The 21,258-nt window shown below is 37.9% G+C and overlaps 1 protein-coding gene across 4 annotated transcripts in view; it reads right to left on the minus strand.

Moving 5' to 3' along the window:
- The window catches only part of ccdc18 (coiled-coil domain containing 18), a 96,348-nt gene that overhangs the window by 55,697 nt on the left and 19,393 nt on the right, over positions 1–21,258 (minus strand). For all 4 annotated transcript variants that reach the window (NM_001365136.1, XM_073919498.1, XM_068224595.2 and 1 more), the window contains exons 10-17: positions 20,580–20,667; positions 20,263–20,483; positions 14,235–14,345; positions 14,006–14,137; positions 13,633–13,767; positions 10,402–10,479; positions 9,914–10,030; positions 9,654–9,821 (exon numbers count right to left, since the gene is read on the minus strand). In NM_001365136.1, coding sequence (NP_001352065.1) covers positions 9,654–9,821; positions 9,914–10,030; positions 10,402–10,479; positions 13,633–13,767; positions 14,006–14,137; positions 14,235–14,345; positions 20,263–20,483; positions 20,580–20,667 — 1,050 coding nt within the window. The remainder of the gene's footprint in view (positions 1–9,653; positions 9,822–9,913; positions 10,031–10,401; positions 10,480–13,632; positions 13,768–14,005; positions 14,138–14,234; positions 14,346–20,262; positions 20,484–20,579; positions 20,668–21,258) is intronic.

Consider the following 21,258-nt stretch of genomic DNA (forward strand, 5'->3'; position numbering starts at 1 on the left):
CAAAAAATTCCTCCTCTTCAGAGGTTTCTTCAAACAATTCCCGAAGTCGTTTTTTTTCTTGGACTTCCAACTCCTCAGCTGTTGGGAAACATTCTTTAAGATTACACACATGTACTGTGCGCACATCTTCTCCAGTTTCCTCCAAGGCTATACGATAATTTAAAGGTCCCAGTTGTTTTAAAACTCGGTAAGGTCCTTTCCATTTTGGTGCCAGCTTGGCACTGAACTTGTGCTGTGCACTGGACTGAGGGAAATTGCGCAACCATACTCTGTCTTTATTTTTGAAACCGGCCTCTCTTCTCTTTTTGTTGTAGTTTCGGAGTTGGCGTTGTTGTGCCCTTCGGCAATTCTCTTGAACTTGTGACTTCAGTTGTTGTATGTGACAGACTACATCATAAGAGGTATTATCGGGGATAAGATTCTGACCATGAAGTATTTTATCCATTGGTCCATGCAGTTTCCTTCCAATCTGCAGTTCTGCTGGAGTTACTCCCGTGGTTTCCTGGATGGCAGTATTCATTGCGAATCTCATCTCTGGTAAGAACTGATCCCATTTGCTGTGGTTGTCATCCACATATGACGCAATCATACTTTTGACAGTTCTATTCACCCGTTCTGTCATATTGGTCTGAGGGTGATAAGCCGTTGTTAGCTTCTGTGTAACTCCCCACTTTTCACATACATTCTTAAACACAGATGAGATGAACTGTGTTCCTCGATCAGAGAGAATGAAGTCTGGAACCCCCCAACGGGTTAAGATTTCTCTTCTAAAAATCACAGCAACACTCTGAGCATTTGCCTGACGCATGGGAAAGAACTCAACCCATTTGGAGTAATAGTCAACAAACACCAACAAATACTCGTTTTGTTGTGTACTCCGAGGTAGGGGTCCCATAATATCAACTCCAAGCATTTGATTAGGTCGAGAGGTGATGGTTGATTGAAGTTTTCCTGCTGGTTTCTGATTATCATACTTGATCGTTTGACACTTCACACATTCTTTAACGTGTCTCTTCACATCAGTCCATAAGCCTGGCCAAAAAGCAACTGCTTGGATTCGTTTATAAGTTTTGTATATTCCATGATGGCCACTTAGCGGGTGTGAATGATAGTGATGAAGTAGTGTCGGCCGAAGACGGTTTGGAACATACACACGATAATGTACTTGGTCATTCTTCAGGTAAGTTTTATGGTACAGCTTGTCCTCTATCACTTCATATTGTTCCAATTGATTTGGTTCTTCTGCTACAGCCTGTAGTAGTTTTGTTGTTTCTTCATCTGAATGTTGTTCCTCCCATAGGACAACATCAGAAACTGGAAGCTCTGTGTGCTGGTCTGTTTGCTGCTTCGTGTAAACTGCTGTAACAGGAGAAATTGTAGTGAGAGGTGATCTGGACAAAGCATCAGGAGCTACATTTAACTTCCCTTTTCGGTATTCAATGATGAAGTTGAATTTCTGCAGTCTCAAGACCCATCGAATAAGGCGGCTGTTAGTTTTTGTGGATCCCATCACCCACTGAAGAGCAGAATGGTCCGTTACTACTGTGAAGAGCTTGTACTCTAGGTAATGTTGCCACTTCTCCAATGCCCAAACAACAGCTAAACATTCTTTTTCTGTTGCAGTGTAATTTACCTCAGCCCCAGTTAAGGTGCGACTGGCATAGGCAATGACCTCTTCACTACCTGGATCCTTTCTTTGAGTGAGAATAGCACCCAGTCCTGTATCGCTGGCATCAGTGTATACAATGAAAGGTATTTTGAGGTCAGGGTGGCCAAGAATGGGAGGTGAGGTAAGGCATGATCTTAACTGGTCAAATGATTGTTGACACTGCGCTGTCCATTTAAACACCTGTCCTTTTTTCTTCAGGGCATTGAGGGGCTCAGCAATTTTTGAAAAGTTTTGCACAAACCGGTGGTACCAGCCGGCTAGTCCCAGGAATCGCTGAACTTCCTTCAGATTGTTGGGTGTAGGAAAAGAGAGAATGGCCTCAACTTTGCTCGGATCTGCCGTGATACCTTTAGCATTTACCACATGCCCTAGAAACGTGATCTCTGGTAGGAAAAACTTGCATTTTTCCAGGTTGATGGTCAGTCCAGCAGCTTCTAGCCTGTGGAGGATGGTTTGCAGATCACAGAAGTGTTGGGTCACTGAGGGAGAATACACAATTATGTCATCAATGTAGACAAGGCATATCTTTCGTCTTAGTTCCCCTAGTACGGTCTCCATTAACCTCTGGAATGTAGCAGGTGCATTTTTTAATCCAAAAGGCATAACATTAAATTGATATAGCCCATCAGACACAATAAAAGCAGTCTTTGCTTTGCTGTCAGGATCCATCATCACTTGCCAATACCCACTGTTTAAATCGATGGTAGAAAAAATTGTTGATCCAGAGAGAGATTCTAGTATCTCTGTGATGTTTGGAAGAGGGTAAGCATCATTTTCCGTTATTGCATTTACTTTGCGGTAGTCCACACAGAATCTTAACTTGCCATTTTTCTTAGGAACCAACACCACCGGTGAAGCCCAAGAAGAATGTGATGGTTCTACAATACCTTCTCTCAACATTTGTTCCAATTGCTCCTCCATCACTTGTTGTTTTACAGGAGACAAACGATATGGCTTTTGTTTGATAGGTACCTGACTGGTGGTGTAGATACGGTGTTGAAGTAACTTGGTTTTTCCAGTTCTTTGAGTACATACCCTGGGGTTATTCTGCAGGATCTGTAGTAACTGTTGCTTTTCTTCTTTGGGAAGCTGTGCTTCACTTACAGCATTCCAGATCTGTGTTGCATCATCGACATGATCAGTTTGTAGCATACCCAATGAGGTTTGAGGTGGAGGGACAGCACTTAACAAGGTGAGATTGAGTTTGTTCTTTCTGAGCGTCTTTTTTTCTGTCATGGGTGTCATTTTAACTAGAGGTTCACTTGCAGATCCAGGTTGAAATGGGTGTTCTTCAGTAGGATCAGACGTAAAAGAATACTTGTGTTCACTAACATGAATTTTCAGACCACTAAAGAATATGAAGTCCAAACCCAAGATGATGGCATATGCAAGAGCTTGAGATGGGAGGACAACAGCAGGTACTACAAAGGATTTACCATGTATTTGAATAGTGATGTTTAACCATCCTAAGGGTATCTCCGCTTTTCCATTAGCCAAGTAAAGAGGTCCACTCGACCAGTTTTGTAGCTGGGCAGAGGTATCAAAATGCTGCATTAGACTTTCATGTATTAGCGTGTAGCTTGCTCCAGTGTCCAGTATGGCTTTTCCAAACCATGATCCAATACTAATTGGGACAACTAATTGTTGTGGAATGACCAGAGATGACATAGTTGTAGATGGAAGGAAAACATTTGGAACTTCTTTTGTTGATTGGGGTGTTTCTGAGGCTGCTACAATGATGTTCGTAGGTCGACCTCCTGACTTTGCAGCATGAAAACTCTTTCCATGGTTTGGGTGATGTTGCGTGGAAGATTGCTGGGAAGGTGGAGTTAAATACATTGGGCAATTTCCCGGTGGATGTGGACCACTGCACCTCCAACACTGAATAGGCTGTTTCTCCACAGGTCGATTGGAGAAAGATTTTTGTGCACTTGCTTGTTTGTGAGCCATTCGACTTTCATACCGTCTTTGTTCTTCATAGTCTCGTTCCAATAGATATCCCAATTTAACTAGATCCTCCACGGTGTTCACTCTACTGCGCAGTTGGCTGGCAAGGTATGGTTTGATATTTTTTAGGATCATTTTTACAATTTCAGTCTCTGTTAGAGTGGATTTCCATCTTTTACAAAGTGCTCGATAAGTAAAAGCAAAATCTCGAATTGACTCTCTGTCTCCTTGAACTCTAGTACGAACACGCTCAGCAAGCTCATCTTCGTAGTCTTCAGACAGGAATGCAGAAAGAAATGCAGACTCAAATTCCTTCCAAGTCGCAATATTGGAGCGACTCACTTCCCACCAGTCCCGAGCTGTGCCATATAAGACAGTGCGAAAGGTAGCCAAAAGATCTGCATCTGTCAAAGGATGAAGTGCCAGGAAATCTTGACATTTTGTTAGGTACAATAAAGGGTCAGTATCATCTGTATGTCGTCCAAAGGTGGGAAAAGTTAATTTAAGGTGATCACTTTTGACCATGGTATTTGGTAAAGTTGAAACAGTCTCAGTGGAGAGTGTACTTGTAACTGAAGCAGCTTTTGTTTCTGTTTGAGGTTCAACATCTTTCACATTGTGCACTTGTAAATCCTTTTTCAACTGTGTAACACAGGTCTGACATTTACTAATTTTTTCTTCACATTGCTGAAGATTTGTAGTAAGCTGATCCAAACTTCCCTGGAGGGTTTGCTGGATTGATTTGAGATCATGGTGGACATCTCTCCGGAGTTTTTCCACTTTGTCAACAACTGCTGAGGTAAGGGTTGATTCAAATTTCTGAAACTCAGTTGCAAGCATCAATTGTACAGCTTTGACCAACTGGTCAGCATCTGCAGCCTCTTGTTGCTTAGCTCCAGTGAGTATGGTGACAATCTCTTGCTTATTGGACTCTATTTTGGCTGTAAGGGTGGTGATTTGATTCACATGCTGGGATGATGAAGTTTTCAGCTTTTGAGTAAGTTCATGCAAACATTTCTCTTGTTTTTTCATTGTTACCATCAGATTGTCCAAATTACCTTGCACATAAGAACTGACCTGCTGAATTTCTCTCCTAGGGGTTGGAAGGTTCCCAGGCAGATCATGCTGTTCCATTGTAGAAGGTGATGAAACATCTGCAGACGTGCACAGTTGCATGCTAACATGTTCCTGGGACAAAGAAAGAGGTTGCATTAGAATATGGCCTCCCAGAGCAGTAGGAAGTGTCTGTACTGGAGTTGCATGGCTTGGGAAACTGTGGACCGGTGAAATATTATGCATAATTTGGTCATGAGGTGGAAGTCCAGAAAGTGTTTGAGTTTGCACTGGAGGCGACCACACTGGCGTGGAAATTGTTGGGGCATCAGGTGCATCAATATCAACATATGTTGACGTTGAATGGGAAAAGAACTGGGCCATGACTTGTGTTGGTTGTGGGTGTGATTAGGATTTGTGTGTGTTTGGGACAGCAGAAAAAAAAATAAATAAATAAAAAAACCCAATAAAACAAAAAATACTCACAAAGAAACTGTTCTCTGCAATCAATTACATCATGTCCATACTATCAATGTAAGTGAAACCTTTCAAATGCATGTACAAAAATACCAGACAGATGACGATCACATTTTCTAGTTCAAGTTCCCACACACTTTGATACAAAAAATAAATTCAGCTTACACAGGTTGCTCAAGCAAATTTTCACAATAAACTCAAATCATTATACCAAAAACCACATACATGAGAAGTTTTTTTTTTTTTTTTTTTTTACACAATTTCTGTTATTTGATGATTTTTGTCAATAGTTCTCACATTCAGCAAGAAAAAAACAATTTTAAACTATTAAACATTCACAAACAAAACCCTGTCCAGTAATTCAGGTCAGTCAGTCAGTCAAAGAAATTTTCAGTTATTCAAGTCAATCAATGAAAGTTTCAATTATTCAAGTCCCTTAAAGTGTTCAATGTCCCTTAAAGTGTTCATGTCCCTTAAAGTGTTCATGTCCCTTAAAGTGTTCATGTCCCTGTTCGGGTGCCATTTCTGTAACGGTGGTCACACACACAAAAAAAAATAATAATTAATAACTCTTAGGTTAGATTCGAACCCGGGCCTCCCGCATGGCAGGCGAGATATCTACCACTGAACCACGGAAGGCGCTGTCGGGGCGGTGCGTCTGGTAGTATCTCCCACTAACGCAGTCACCCTCGGGCAAAAAAAAAAATAAAATATATTATAATATAACCTACATATATTAACAAATTTTATGCATGATTTCGGGTGCCAGACAAGTTTTAAACCTTGCCACAAATAAATCTAACTATAATTAATTACCCAGGATAGCGAAAACAAAACTTATACAATACAAGACCCTCCGTTACATACAGTAACATAGAACCATACGAAATAAGAACAAGAAAATCGAATTCCACTTAGAAAGATTTAATGAATTAATTTAAATGGCAAATACAACTACAAGTAACAACAATACCAAAAATAAATATTTATATAGTCAATATCCTACAATCATTTTAAGTAACCCAAAACAAGATTCCTCTCAAAAAACAACAACAAATACACCAAGAAATAAATAAACAAAACTTTTCAAATTTCTCAAATAACTAATTAAATGAAAAGAAAGGGAGGTTGGGTGGAGAATGTATGTATGTAAGTGTATGAGTGAAACTGACCCAAGAGGCTTGCAGTGGTGACGTCAGGAGGTTACACGTCAGCAGTTCACTGGCTGGCAGGTGACTTGGCAGAACGGATAGAAATGATGAACAGGCAGCCGTTTTCGGAGGTGTCCTAACACATCGCACCGGTAATTTTTCAACACGAAGGTAACATAAGACTGGCACTCGTCAGCAATTACCAGGAAACTTGTTGTTACGGTGGCTATAAAGGACAAGTCAGTGAAAACTTGAGCATCGCCGCATCTCTTCCTCAGCTTCCTCAGACCCAGGCAGAGCCACACCCGCAACGCAACTTGGTGACGCAAACACCACTCCCACACTGGAGGTCAGAACTCTCTCTTCCAGAAGAAAAAAAAAACCCTTTTATATAATTTCACATCATCGTAATTGGTTGTAGTATCCAATGGGGATGAACTCATTATAAAAGGCAGTGACAAAGGAAGTAAACACAAAATAGGGGCAGTACAGAAAGTTTCTGTATTGTCACAATATCATAAAACACACAACAGTTTATTTAGTTTGAATAAACTTTTTATATCTATTGTAAGATTTTTTTAGATAATGCCTACACATGGCGCTTCTTTTCCTCTGTACCACCTCTGAAATTGAGACTAAGCCAAGGAAAATGAATGAATGAATGCATACTTACACAGCATTCATAATGAAAGACCATATAATTGGCTGAAGACAGAAAAGAAGTAAAGACAACTAACCTATATACAAGTTTACAGATAATTGTTAAACTAATTTCCATGACTTTTCCAAAACGTTTTTCTGTTTTTCCAAATCTTTTCCAGGCCTGGAATGGGGGTTTTTGTGTACTTCATTTGTTGTAGTAATTTGCACACATTTGTAATTGACAAATATATCATATGGTTAAATATAATAACTTCATGACTTCATGGTTCAATTATTCTATTAGAGGTTCAGTACAAACTGTTTTGTAAAAGAAGCCTGTTTTGTGTTGGAAAAAAACAACCCTTAAGCACAGCTATACATAACTTCTCACAATGAATGCATTATTCATTGATCTGATATTAAGAAGGGTGACATTACAAAACACTATTCGAGATAATGAAAACAAAAGCAAAAATGTTTTTTTTTTGGATGTTAATTGTATGATTAATGTATGATTTGTAATATTATAGTTTAATCTTTCACACAGTAAACAGAGCCTGGCACTGATGGTCGGGATATAAGTCTAGGCCTAAGTGTTTGTTAAATAGAAGGCATAAGAATTTGACTCAAATGTTGTTGTGACCTCAATGTAAATGTTTGACCTAAATTTGTTGTGCATATAATATCAAAAAGAGCACCTTTTTCAAATGACAATGCAAGGTGACAACGAGAAAAAAATTATGAAGACTGTGAAAAATAATCATTGCATACATTCACAAATACTTATTTACTTACTCACTCACTCACTTACTCACTCGGCCATTTATATCAAAGTTAATATTTAGCCGCACCAAGTAACATCTAATTTTTACAAGGTGGGTCGTTAGCCCAACCCTCAACCAGGAGGACCAGGACATACTCACATACACTACCGACAATTTAGCTTACCCAATTCAACTATAGTGCATCTACTTATGCACTTACACACTCAACAGGATAGTATATGTACGTAGTGTTGTTCCAAATGGCACACTAATGTTTTTTTACTAAGCGGAAATTCAAACCGTTTCCCTGATGACGTTTGACGGTTGCCAAATCAGTGAAATAAACGACCGAATTATCAAATAATACTGCCGTGAGTATTGCCGCATTTACCATCGGGAGGCGCTATAATCACTCTCGTAGGAGAATTTTGCTTTCACCATCCAAAATAAATAAAGTTATCCAACATGTGCGTCCGATAGCTTTGCCCCTTCCGCTACATAAGCAAACCTGCGGTCGTTGAGTGCGTGAAGTGTCCATCATTACACACTTCATTTTAGCGGCTGAATGAGTGCATCATCCGGGTAATTAAAGTGCACTTAATGTTTTTAGAGTTTTCAGTGTGAACGCACTACTTACACTATTTATACTACAAAATGGCGTAGAATAGTGCATAAGTATGCGATTTGGGACGCAGCTCATGTGAAGATGGGGAGAACACACAAACTCCACACAGAAATGCCAACTAACCCAGGCGAGGCTCGAATTGGTGACCTTCTTGCTGTGAGGTGACAGCATTACCCACTGCACCACCCAGCACAAATGCAGAAACTATTTAAAATGAATGAACAAAAATTAGACCAAAGCCTGTTATTGCCTTGCCTTTGTGGAATTTGTTTGTTTGTTTGTTTATTTGTAAGTAAAACGCAATGCTTTCTACACTTTCTATCTATTTTCTAACTAATCGCAGTGGAGGACAGGTGGGCTAAATACATCAAGTAATTAAATTACTGGAACTTCATCCATGTTAAGCTGCTTTGACACAATCTACATTGTGAAAAAGCGCTACAGAAAATAAAGATGAATTGAACTGAATTCAATTGTAGTTACATAGTGTACTAAAACACATAATATGAAAAGCTGCTATTTTCTAGACTGATATGGCCGGGGGAAAAAACCCCAAGCAAACACAGGTTGCCAGATTGACAACACCAACAGGTGCAAGGTTGGTGTGCTTGATGATCAATGTAAGATGCTCAGCTTATGTTTAAATGTGTAATATTTAATAATTTCCTAATACAAAAATACCTCATGGGCATGTTTATAACTAAATATGCGTTACATTTTGGACCTTGGAGGTCACATTTTCAACCATGCCTGCATCTTTTAAAACAGCCTTCATGACTGAAATGTAATATACTGTGTTTTGCTGTAAGGCAAGCTAAGGTGCTGAAATATAAATGGGTAAACTGGCAGTGGGTGGGTTATACAGACCAAAACAGATGACAGACATCAATCATACTTTTTTAAAGGAGAATAACTGACTTTAGCATTGCTTTTCAAATTGATGTACTGAATGTTCACTTAGCATGTTTCTCAAATATCTGTAAGCATATAGTCAAGCCCGAAATTATTTATACTTTTGGGGTTATTATATTTTTATGCTTTTTAAAACATATAATATGAAAAGCTACTATTTTCTAGAATGCTATGGCCGGGGAATAATCCGATTTATATCGAATACGCAACAGAGGGACTATTCTGATTTATGCTAAGTTAAAAGTGCTCCAATCAAGAGATCAGCTGAAAGGATTAAAAAAACGGTAAAACACAACTGTTTAACGTAAGGGGAGTTGTAAAATGAACCTATTTCCAAAAAAAGTTGTTTAATTCGCTTTCCACAACACTCTGAGGCCTGATCAACACGTTTATTCCCCCTGGCATGTGTGTACCTGGCTCTGCAGCAGACTCTGACTCTCCTCCAGCTGTGTGATGCGTGACGTGCTCTCCTCCAGCATGCAGTGCTGATTCTGGATGGAGTGCTGTAGCTGCAGGTTCTCCTCACTGGAGCTCTGATAAGCCTCACATTTCCTCCTCAGCTCTTCCTGCAGCTGTGACAGCTGATAAACCGATAACCAAATCAACATCAGGGGTCATTTAGTGTCATTCAAATAATGTTCGACCAGGAGGACAGGAAGAGGAAGTGACTGACCTCACTGCTCTTCACCTCCAGCTGTTTCTCATGATGTTTCTTAATCTCCTCCATCTGTTGAAGATAAACACTCAGCTCCTCTTTGCAGGAAGACAGTTCAGACTGCAGGCTCCTCAACTATAAGGATCAACATAGAAATGACCATCGTGATTTACCTAAACCTACTATAAAGAAATGAATCTCTTGATTATAAGATTTGTCTGATAAAAATAAGAACAGAAAGCTAATCATCTGCTAAAGCACTTGGCTGGGCACAAATAGTAGGTCCCAAAGCTTGCATACTCTTCTGCTTCACCCTCAAATGCATGTACTTTTTCTTCATAAGAAAGTACATTCTTTTAGGAGCTGTGTTTGGACAAATTAAATTAAAATTGGACAAATTTGGGGTATTAAAAGTCAAGACCCACAACTTTAGAAAAAGCAGTGTAAAAACAAACACCCTGCTATTATCATCATAACACAGAGGAAAAGAAGCAAGTCAGTCTCACCTTTGAAGCAGAGTCAGCAGCTTGTTCTTCCACATTTCTAAGTGTTTCTTCGCTGCATTTAGATTTTGCTTCAAAATCCTGTCCAAAGAAGAGAGACAGATTCAGCAGCTCTACACAAACTTCATGTCTTTCAGATTCCAAAAGTATGAAATTAGTGAAAACACTAAAATTTAACCTCTTGTAAATTACATTGGAATATGATGTGATCATCTTTTTCTAAAGTAAATATAATCTGAAATCGGAAAATAGCCCAAGAAGGATCTATAATGTAAGCAAACACATTTGTTCAATGTTATCTACATGTGGAACTTTGTAAAAAAAAAAAAACTAAACTCTTCAATAGCGAGGAAACAGATCTGCTCATGTGCCAAGTTGAAGTGAGCAGACCATCTACAGAACAAGCTGAATTCTATCAGAGCCCACTGAAATGAGGAAAAGGTGGAAGGAGGTAGCAGTTTTATGTAGACAATAACAATCTTTTACAATTTAATCCTTTAATTTTTTATATTTAAAGATATTTGTGTGCTGCTGTGTATCCTTATGTGTGTAATAAGCACTGTGTTTGAGTGTTTTGGACCTACCTATCATTTCCGCTCTCTTTAAATAACCAAAAACTTTAGACCAGCCTTTAGTTGATCAATGTTGCGGCCTATTTAAGTTGCCTTAAAATAGCAACCTGTCACCAATGCGCCTTAAAGCCATAGTTCACATCAAAATGAAAATTGACTCACTATTTATCCACCCTCAACTCATTATAAAGCTTTAAGAGTTTCTTTCTTCTACAGCAGTGGCTCCAAACCTTTTTTTGGTTGAGAACCCCTTTTCCCCCAGAAAATATTGTAAGGCCCCCCTCCAGTAAGGATGACAAGTAAGGATGCAGTAAGGATGACAAAAAAATGCACTTTGGCTGGGTCAGGGACACTTTGCTTCGTGAAAAAGAAATAAAACCCTAGTTCAGGTAACTATCTTGCGATTTCTTGCATTTCGTGTTGCATTTCCAGTATTGCTGGTCCTGCGGGTCCTTGGGTCATTATTATTAGCTACTGAAGCTAAATCAGTCAGACTCGGTTGTTTTTGTGGAGGACAAATGACAGATTTTTTCATTTTTTGGTCAGCCAAGGGATAAAACGAACTAAGAAAAAATGATTATCCTACTAATTGTCCACTGCTAAAAAACTTTTAAAATATGATGCGACCCCGCATGGAGCTTGCTGAGGCCCCCTTGTGGGCCGGGACCCCCCTGTTGGGGACAGCTTTTCTACTGAACACTAAAAAAGATATTTAGAAGAAGTCTGAATATCTGCATCCATTGACATCCATAGTAGGTAAAACAAACACTATAGAAGTCAATGGTTACAGGTTTTCTGTTTTCTTCTAAATATCTTTTTTGTGTTTAACAGAAGAACGAAATTATGACAGAATTCTTATTTTTGGGTGAACTTTCCCTATAACCAGAGATGGGTAGTAACAAATTACACTTACTTCATTACATTTACTTGAGTAAAATTGTTGGGTAACAAACACTTTCTGAGTACATTTAAAGCTGTGTACTTTTATTCTTATTCAAGTAAATTATTAGAGAAAAATCCTTACTCCTACTTCACTACATTTGGTGGCAGTCCTCCGTTACCATCAAATGATAATAAAAATGATTCATATGACTCGTTTGCAATTATTGCAAGGTGCCGCAATGGAGAGGCTGTGTCGCGAGAGGTTGCTGTAAAGACGCGTCTCCCGCTTTCTGTTATGCGCCTGCCTATGTTGGAGTGATGGCTGAAGTCGAGAAAGACGTGTGGGTTTATACTGCGGTCACGCCATGGCAATCTGCAGTTTAAAGAAGGATGGCCACGCTGTCTGTGTAGGAAGTTTATCAGACCAGGTCACCCGTGGCCTCAAGTTCAGTCTATGTTTTCACTCCACGATGTCAACAAGAATAGTTTGATAATGCAATCCTTGCTGTAAATCGAACCGACATTGCAACATACACATGATTTACAGCTCTATCCTAAAAAATAAAAAAAACACGTCCTACTGGTAAGCATCAATATTATCCAAATTTGAACCTTGTTACTGATAACTATGGGTCAACTAAAGAAACTGCTGTATAATGGAATAACTGATTACCTGTTATATAAAACATTTAAACACTATTTTTATGTTAAAAAAAGTGTTATATTCGTAATGGTTATTAGTGTGTAAATGACTTGATGTATGACTTCATATATATATAAAGTCAGAATTATTAGCCCCCCTGTATATTCTCCCCAATTTCTGTTTAACAAAAAGATTTTATCAACACATTTCTACATTTAATATAATATTATAATATTTAACAACTGTTTTCTTTTATGTTATGCCATAATGAGAGCACATAATATTTGACTAGATCTTTTCAAGATACTAGTATGTCGCTTAAAGTGACATTAAAAGCTTAACTAGGTTAATTCGGTAAGTTAGGGTAATTAGGCACCTTAAATATGGTTTTAAAAACATTAAAAACTACTATTGTTTAAGTCGATATAAAACAAGTAAGACTTTTACCAAAAGAAAATAATATTATAGGAAATACTGTGAAGAATTTCTTGCTCTGGTAAACATAATTTGGGAAAAAAAAATTCACAGGAGGGCGAATTATTTTGACTTCAGCTGTATATAATGAAAAGTAATTAGTAACTATTTACTTGAGTAATTTTTTCATCAAATACTTTTTTACTCTACCTCGAGTAACTTTTACGATTGTTACTTTTACTTGAGTAAAATATTCAGCAAGTATTTGTACTTTTACTTGAGTATTAATTTTGAATATTCTACCCACCTCTGCCTATAACTTAATTTAAACAATGTGGCGCAGGACATGAAAATCCTACCCATGTCAGGCTGATTTTATAAAAAAAAAAAAAACTTGCATCACACCTGCCGCCACATTGCACAAGGTGTATTCAATTCAATTTAATTAATCTTTATTTTCTAAAGCGCTTTTACGATATAGATTGTGTCAAAGCAGCTTAACATAAAAGTTTTAGCAAATCGAAACTGTGTCAGTTCAGTTTTCAGAGTTGACGTTCAGTTTAGTTCAGTTCAGTGTGTGGTTTAACTGAAATTTTTAGAATTTTGGCCCTTAAAATTGTTTGAAATCCTGAAATCTTTAGGTTTAAATGGGGAAAAATCCTATCGTCTCTAAATTTTGAAGATCTCTATATGGATGTTTTTATATGAAGAATGTGATCTGACCTCAGTGAGCCGATCTATAAAGCTCTGCAGAAGGGTTGCTCTCTGCTGTGCCTCCTGCTTCTCTCGGTGAACATCAGTCAAGTTTTGTTCAAGCTCCTCGATTTCTGTCTGTTTCTGAGCCAGAGACAACTGCAACTGAAACACACACACGCACACACTTTTTCATTACTTTCACTGGATTTTGAGAACATTTTGAGTGCAATATACATTTACATTTAGTCATTTAGCAGACGCTTTTTTCCAAAGCGACTTACAAATGAGGACAAGGAAGCAATTTACACAACTATAAGAGCAACAATGAATAAGTACTGTAAGCATAGGCATATAATATAATATTTTATATAATTAATATAATTAATTAATGCACACGTACCACCTCTCTTTCGTCCTCCATTTCTTTGCATTTGTGTGACTGCGCCAACTTGACTTTGTCAACAGTCTGCTGATATTCCCTCTGTTTCTTGTTCAAGACTGACTGATAGTGCTGAATGCTGCTGGTCTTCTCCTGATTAAACCGAGAGAACAGTATCATTCAGATACAGAGAGCTGGATAAATCTGTAGTTTGATTTTGAAATGTCTTAAGTGTGATATTGTGTGTTACCAGAAGGTCTTGTTCAAGTTGCCCTGTTTTCATTACAGCCTGTGAATAAGCAGAGCTCTTCTCCTGCAGCTGTTTCTCTAGGACGGCTACACGCAAATTCTTCTTTTTCAGCTAATAAACACAACTTCTGGTTAATTAATATACTTCTGCCATGTTTAAAACAAAGGGCAACTGTAGTGAAATACTTGAAAGGTACACAAACAATCAAAGGTATGGTCGGGAGGTATTTTAAAAAAAGTTTTTAATTAATCTCCTTAGCTCACCTTAGCTCATTGCATTTATTTTAATGCAGCTAAAATATAGTAAAAACTTATAATGTGAAATAGAATTGTGCAAAAGAAATGTTGCATTTTTATATGCAGAAAAAATATTGACACCTTTGATGAATTTATTGTATGTTTTAAAATAAAAATATACATTTCTTTTCATAAAAAATTAAGATACTCAAATTAATTTGCTCATATTTAATTAATATTTAAGTATTTAAATATGTCTGGTTATTAGCATAAAGCTTTTAGCATTATTATAGAAATGTTCTATTACATTAAATACAATAAAATACTAAAATATTGATGTTCCATTCTATGATAGAGATTATTTATTTAAAACATTTATTACATGATCAAATTGAAGTAACAGGCAAAGATCATATCACATTACTGTATCACTGACACACTACTGCAATTTCTCTGATAATACCAATATATAGATTTGTTTTAAATATAATTCAACATTATAAAGTTTTAGCAATTGTGTTATGTCCATATAATGTGTACGTATTTTGTTCATTTAGTACAGTAAATGTAAATGACAATCCTAAACCAAAAATAAATGTTATGTATTTATTTATGCATACATTGATTTATTTTTGGCAGTGTTGCAGTAGGCTGGTTCGAGCCTCAGCTGGATCACTTGGCGTTTCTGTGTGGAGTTTGCATGTTCTACCCTGCGTTTGCCTGGGTTTCCTCCGGGTGCTTTGGTTTCCCCCACAGTCCAAAAAACATGCGGTACAAGTGAATTGGGTAGGCTTAAATTGACCGTAGTGTATGAGTGTGAATGAGTGTGTATGGATGTTTCCCAGAGATGGGTTGCAGCTGGAAGGGCATCCGCTGTGTAAAACATGTGCTGGATAAGTTGGCGGGTCATTCCGCTGTGGAAACCCCGGATTAATAAAGGGACTGAGCATATTTTTCAATTTTAAAAGTAGCAGATGCAAGTACATACATTTAATTTATTCCTATTTAATTAATATGTAACTATTTAAAGGCTGTTTTAGCATAAAACCTACAGCACAATTATTGTATGTGAATTTAAATGTTCTATATGCAATAAAATATTTAAATAGCAAATATTATATTCAAATATGATTATATTCTATGGTGAAAATTATTGACTAAAACATTTATTACATGATCGAATTGAATTAAAAGGCAAACATTATGTCACATTACTATATTATTGACATGCAGTGCATCCGGAAAGTATTCATAGCGCTTCACTTTTTCCAAATTATTTTATCTTACAGCTTTATTGCAAAATTTAATAAATTCATTTATTTCCTCAAAATTCTACACACAATACCCCATAATGACAATGTAAAAAATATATGTATTTTTAAATTGTTTCAAATTTATATAAAAAAAAAAAAGAAAAAAAAATCACATGTATAGAAGTATTCACAGCTTTTGACGTGAAGAGCTCTAAATTGAGCTCAGGTACATTCTGTTTCCACTAATCATTCTTGAGATGTTTCAGCAGCTTAATTGGAGTTGACCAGTCGTGAATTCAGTTGATTGGACATGATTTAAAAAGGCAAACACCTGTCTATATAAGGTCCCAGGGTTGACAGTGCACAAACAAAGCATGAAGACAAAGGATTTAGCCCCTTTCACACAGTGATACCGGTAAATATCTGGAAAATTTCCGGTAGACTTTACCGGTATTTTCAAAAAAGCGATGTTCACACAGGCGAGGACGTTACGGAATTTTTCCAGAAAAGACCGTTCACACATTCATTCCAAAATACCGGTAAATTGTGACATCATTCACCACAAATGAGCTTTAAACGGCTGCGCTTGTATTTGTAAACATTTGACTACATCACAAACTCTGTGGATGATCAGTATTGTGAACAACTTCGATGAAAACATATGGAGCATCACTTTCGCATGTCGAGATGTTCATAATATGTGCGTGTGCAGGCGCTCACAGCCACAAGCAAAGCTTGAAGGTAAACCAACAGCGGCTTATCATAAGCATCTAATCGATGATTATTTACACAGTTGGCATTAAGAAGAACATATAAACGTTATCTGAGTAACTTCTAGCAACTAAACGCGTCTGGGAAAATATTCAAAGGTTTTTCTCACAAACCGCGCGGACGTGAATGTGTCTGACTGTTGTGATTGGCTAAAGGAGACGTCTCACGTCAGCACGTTCTAGACGTGCACGTGCTCTTTCCGGCAATCTTCCTTCTGCATTCACACAGCGCAGCATTCTGGAAAATTACCGGTAATGTTACAACTTCTCTTTCTGGAAAATAGCCAGAACAAATTTACCGGTATTTTCGAAAAGGGCCTATTCACACATACAACCTTTCCCGAAAATTGCCGGTAATTTTCCGGAAAGGTCTGTATGTGTGAAAGGGGCTATTGTCTGTAGACCTCCGAGACAGGATTGTCTCGAGGCACAAGGCTGGGGAAGGTTACAGAAACATTTCTGCTGCTCTGAAATGAGCACAGTGGCCTCCTTCATCCATAGATAGAAGATGTTTGGAACCACCAGGACTGTTTCTAGAGCTGGCCGGCCATCTAAACTGAGTGATCAGGGAAGAAAAGCCTTGGTCAGGGAAGTGATCAATAACCCAAAGGTCACTCTGTCTGAGCTCCAGCATTCTTCTGTGGAGAGAGGAAAAACTGTTGTGCGTCTGTTGACAAACAATAACCATATGCCGAGCGAGACGCATACTTCCTGTTTATACTAGAACGCGCATGCCCAGAGAGCGTGAATGGTCACGTGATATACGTTTTTGGTCGTGTGGTGTGGACGGATATGTGTTCAGAAACGCTAGTTGAAATGCTAGAAAGGATGCGGATCGTTTTTGATCTAAAACTCCATTTTAAAACTAAAACGCACTAGTGTAACCGGGGCCTTAGTTAGGGAGGTGATTAATAACCCAATGGTCACTCTGTCTAAGCTCCAGCATTCTTTTGTGGAGAGAGGAGAACCTTACAGAAGGACAATCATCTGTGCAGCGATCAACTAATCAGGCCAAGAGTGGCCAGAAAGAAGCCACGCCCTGCCTGGAATTTGCCAAAAGGCATCTGAAGGACTCTCAGACCATAAGAAACAAAACTCTCTGGTCTGATGAGACTAAAATTGAACTGTTTGGAGTGAATGCCCGGCGTTACGTTTGGAGAAAACCAGGCTTCCCTCATCACCAAGCTAATACCATCCCTACAGTGAAGGGTGATGGCAGTATCATGCTGTGTGAATGATTTTTAGCAACAGTAACAGGCAGACTAGTCAGGATAGAGGGAAAGATGAATGCAGCAATGTTCAGAATGAAAACCTGCTTCAGAGTGCTCTTGACCTTAAACTGGGACGACGGTTTATCTTCCAGCAGGACAATGACTCAAAGCACACCACCAAAATATCAATGGAGTGGCTCTACAACAACTCAGTGAATGTCCTTGAGTGGCCTAGCCAGAGTCCAGACCTAAATCCTATTGAACTTCTCTGTAGAGATCTAAAAATGGCTGTACACCGTCGCTTCCCATCCAACCTGATGGAGCTTGAGACATACTGCAAAGAGGATTAGGCAAAAATTCCCGAAGACAGGTGTAAAAAGCTTGTGGCATCATATTCAAAAAAACTTAATTGCTGGTAAAGATGCCCTCAACAAAGTATTGAGCAAAGGCTGTGAATACTTATGTACATGTGATTTTTCAGGTTATAAATGTATTTATTTTTTAAAAATTTGCAACAATTTCAAAATATCTATTGCACATTGTCATTATGGGGTGTTGTATGTAGAATTTTGAGGAAACAAATGAATTTAATCCATTTTGGAATAAGGCTGTAACAAACAAATATGGAAAAGTGAAGCGCTATGAATACTTTCTGCATGCACTGTATTAGGGCTGCACAATATATCGTTTCAGCATCGATATCGCAATGTGTGCATGTGCAATAGTCACATCGCAAAGATATGCAATATTAAGTCTGGATTATAGTTGACCAAGAGCTACAGAATTGTATTTAATTATTGTATTTATACAGAATTGGTTTGATTTATGCAAAAAAAAAGTTTTTTTTTTTTCTGGTCCAAATATCTACATTTCAAAGTAAAAACAAGATTATTTAAAGGTGCTGTATGCCAGTTTTTGACTCTTCTAAAGCATAAAACACCATAATATGTTTGCAGATATTTAAGAAACATGTTCTTGTTTATCTGAAAAACAATACTGAAGTCAGATATTCTGCTTTGATAATGTGCGTTATGTGCCGGAATGTCTGTCTTTGGTTTTGTTTTTAAACCCGCCCAATGCCACTTCAGTCAATTATATTTTAGCACCCTGGGTTGCCTTTTTGGAAACCCAGTATTTCATTCATTCAGTCATGAAGGCTCTCAAAGCATGTGTCCGTGACTGTAATGCAACCTCCAGTGGACAGTAGCAGACTCTGAAATGTGACGCAGATTCAGAGTTCCCCATAAGGTCATTAATTAGCAAATAATATAAATATTATGTGAAAAAGCAGGTTACATTGTAATCTTAAAACCATCCAGAAGCACAGAATAGTGCACTAACTGCACTCCAACAAAATGGTAAGGTTTATAACTTAATTAATACATAATCAACATACTTTAACATTATTAAATGTACATTCTGAATCAATGATATGTGTTGGCATGCATTATTTCACACTTCTGTTTAACTTACTCCACTGGCAGATAATTTTGCTTGTTTTAAAGAAAAACTCTTCATTTTGCCTTATTTTATCTGATTTTTTTAAAACAATATTTTTACTTGATTTAAGATTTTTTTTTAGATATTAAGATTGAAATGAGACAAAGAAAAACATTGTTTTGCATTGTGATAATTCAATTTCTGTACCTGAATAATGTAAAAACCGTCTTTCATTCATTTTCTTTTTGGCTTAGTCCCTTTACTAATCCAGGGTCGCCATTACGCAGCGTATGCCCTTCCAGCCGCAACCCATCTCTGGGAAATATCCACACATACACTCATACACTCCAGTCAATTTAGCCTACCCAATTCACCTGTACCGCATGTTTTTGGACTGTAGGGGAAACCGGAGCACCCGGAGGAAACCCACGCGAACGCAGGGTTAACATGCAAACTCCACACAGAAACACCAACTGAGCCGAGCCGAGGTTCGAACCAGGGACCTTCTACTACCTACTGCGCCACTGGGTCGCCTAAAAATGTCAAATAAAGCTATTCAACTATCTTGTGAAACTGTATCATATCGCAAAATTTATCACAGAAAAATAAGATATTGCAATATCAGTTTTTTCCAATATCATGCAGCCCTACACTGTATTATTGCAGTTTCTGCAATAATAATGATAGTAACAACTTTAATATTATTATTATTACAATTTTATATGTCTAAATATTATTTATACATTTTAGTAGATTTGTAGTTCATTTAGTACTATAAATGACACTTTTTGCATTTATTTTTAGCTAAAATTGCAATTTGACCATAAATAATATTGTTAACAATAATAATCATGCAAAACAATCATATGCATTCACATGTAATTATGATACAATGCAAACTGCCTTTTATTTTCTGTACGTTCGCGTTTTTCTACTTTGATGCAGCTATGCAAGTCTTACATGTTTCTATAAGTATTCAACACACATCTTAGCATAATAGTTCTTGATTAACTTGGAGCCCTAAATGCAAATTCTTACTTGACAAACAGATGTTTTTTCTTGGCAGCCAAAATTCAAATGCCATTGAGCAGGAAACATTGCAGTGATGGGACGCTCACCTCTTTCTCCAAGGCAGTGGCCTGTGTAGCCTTTTCCAGGAGCTGGTTGTGGAGCTGATGGTAGTGAGAAGCTCTCTCAGTGATGGAGTTCTGCAGAGAGGAGATCTCTTCCTGGGCTCTGCTCAGTCTCTCCTGCAGGCTCTGAGCAGCGCTGACCTGACGGCTCTTCTCCTTCTCAACCATCTGAAGAACCGCCAGAAGCTTCTGATAGCGCTCACCTACTGTATGTGAACAGGGCAACAGGTTCAAGTAATGTTTTGTCCAGTAAAGCAGAAAAGTGGAAGTGTCAGTCTAAGTTAGATTAATTAAATGCTCACCAGGTTTGTGTCTGAGAGATTCAGTGGTGTTTGTGTAAGAAAGTGCAGGCAGCAAACAAGGGTTCACACACAGCACACCCTCTCGATTCTGAAACAACAGTCATTCCAAAATAGCATTGTGATTATTTTGCTAGCGCACATTCATTTTCTTTTCGGCTTAGTCCCTTTATTAATCAGGAGCGACTCCTGATTAATAAAGGGACTAAGCCGAAAAGAAAATGAATGTGCGCTAGCAAAATAATCACAATAATCACCACAGCGGAATGAACCGACAAGGTGCCAACTTATCCAGCATATGTTTTTTATGCAGCGGATGCCCTCCCAGTTGCAACCCATCACTGGCAAACACCCATTCACACTCAATCACACACATGCACCCGGAGGAAACCCACATGAACACGGGGAGAACATGCAAACTCCACACAGAAATGCTAACTGAGCCCTCGACCTTCTTGCTGTGTGATGTTGCTAGCGCACATTGCTATTAAATTGTTTATAAACAGTGAAAGAATTAATCAAGTTCGTAAAGTTATAATTGATAAAAAAAAAAAAAAATTCTAAAAGGAGTTTTACAAAAAAACATTTGACTGCCTAATTGTCAACTACTAGGCTATAACATTTTAAATATTGTATCGCATATCAAATTATTCATTGCTATTTTTTTATTATTAATATGCGA

This window comes from Danio rerio, chromosome 2, assembly GCF_049306965.1.
Source record: "Danio rerio strain Tuebingen ecotype United States chromosome 2, GRCz12tu, whole genome shotgun sequence".
Lineage (NCBI taxonomy): Eukaryota > Metazoa > Chordata > Actinopteri > Cypriniformes > Danionidae > Danio > Danio rerio.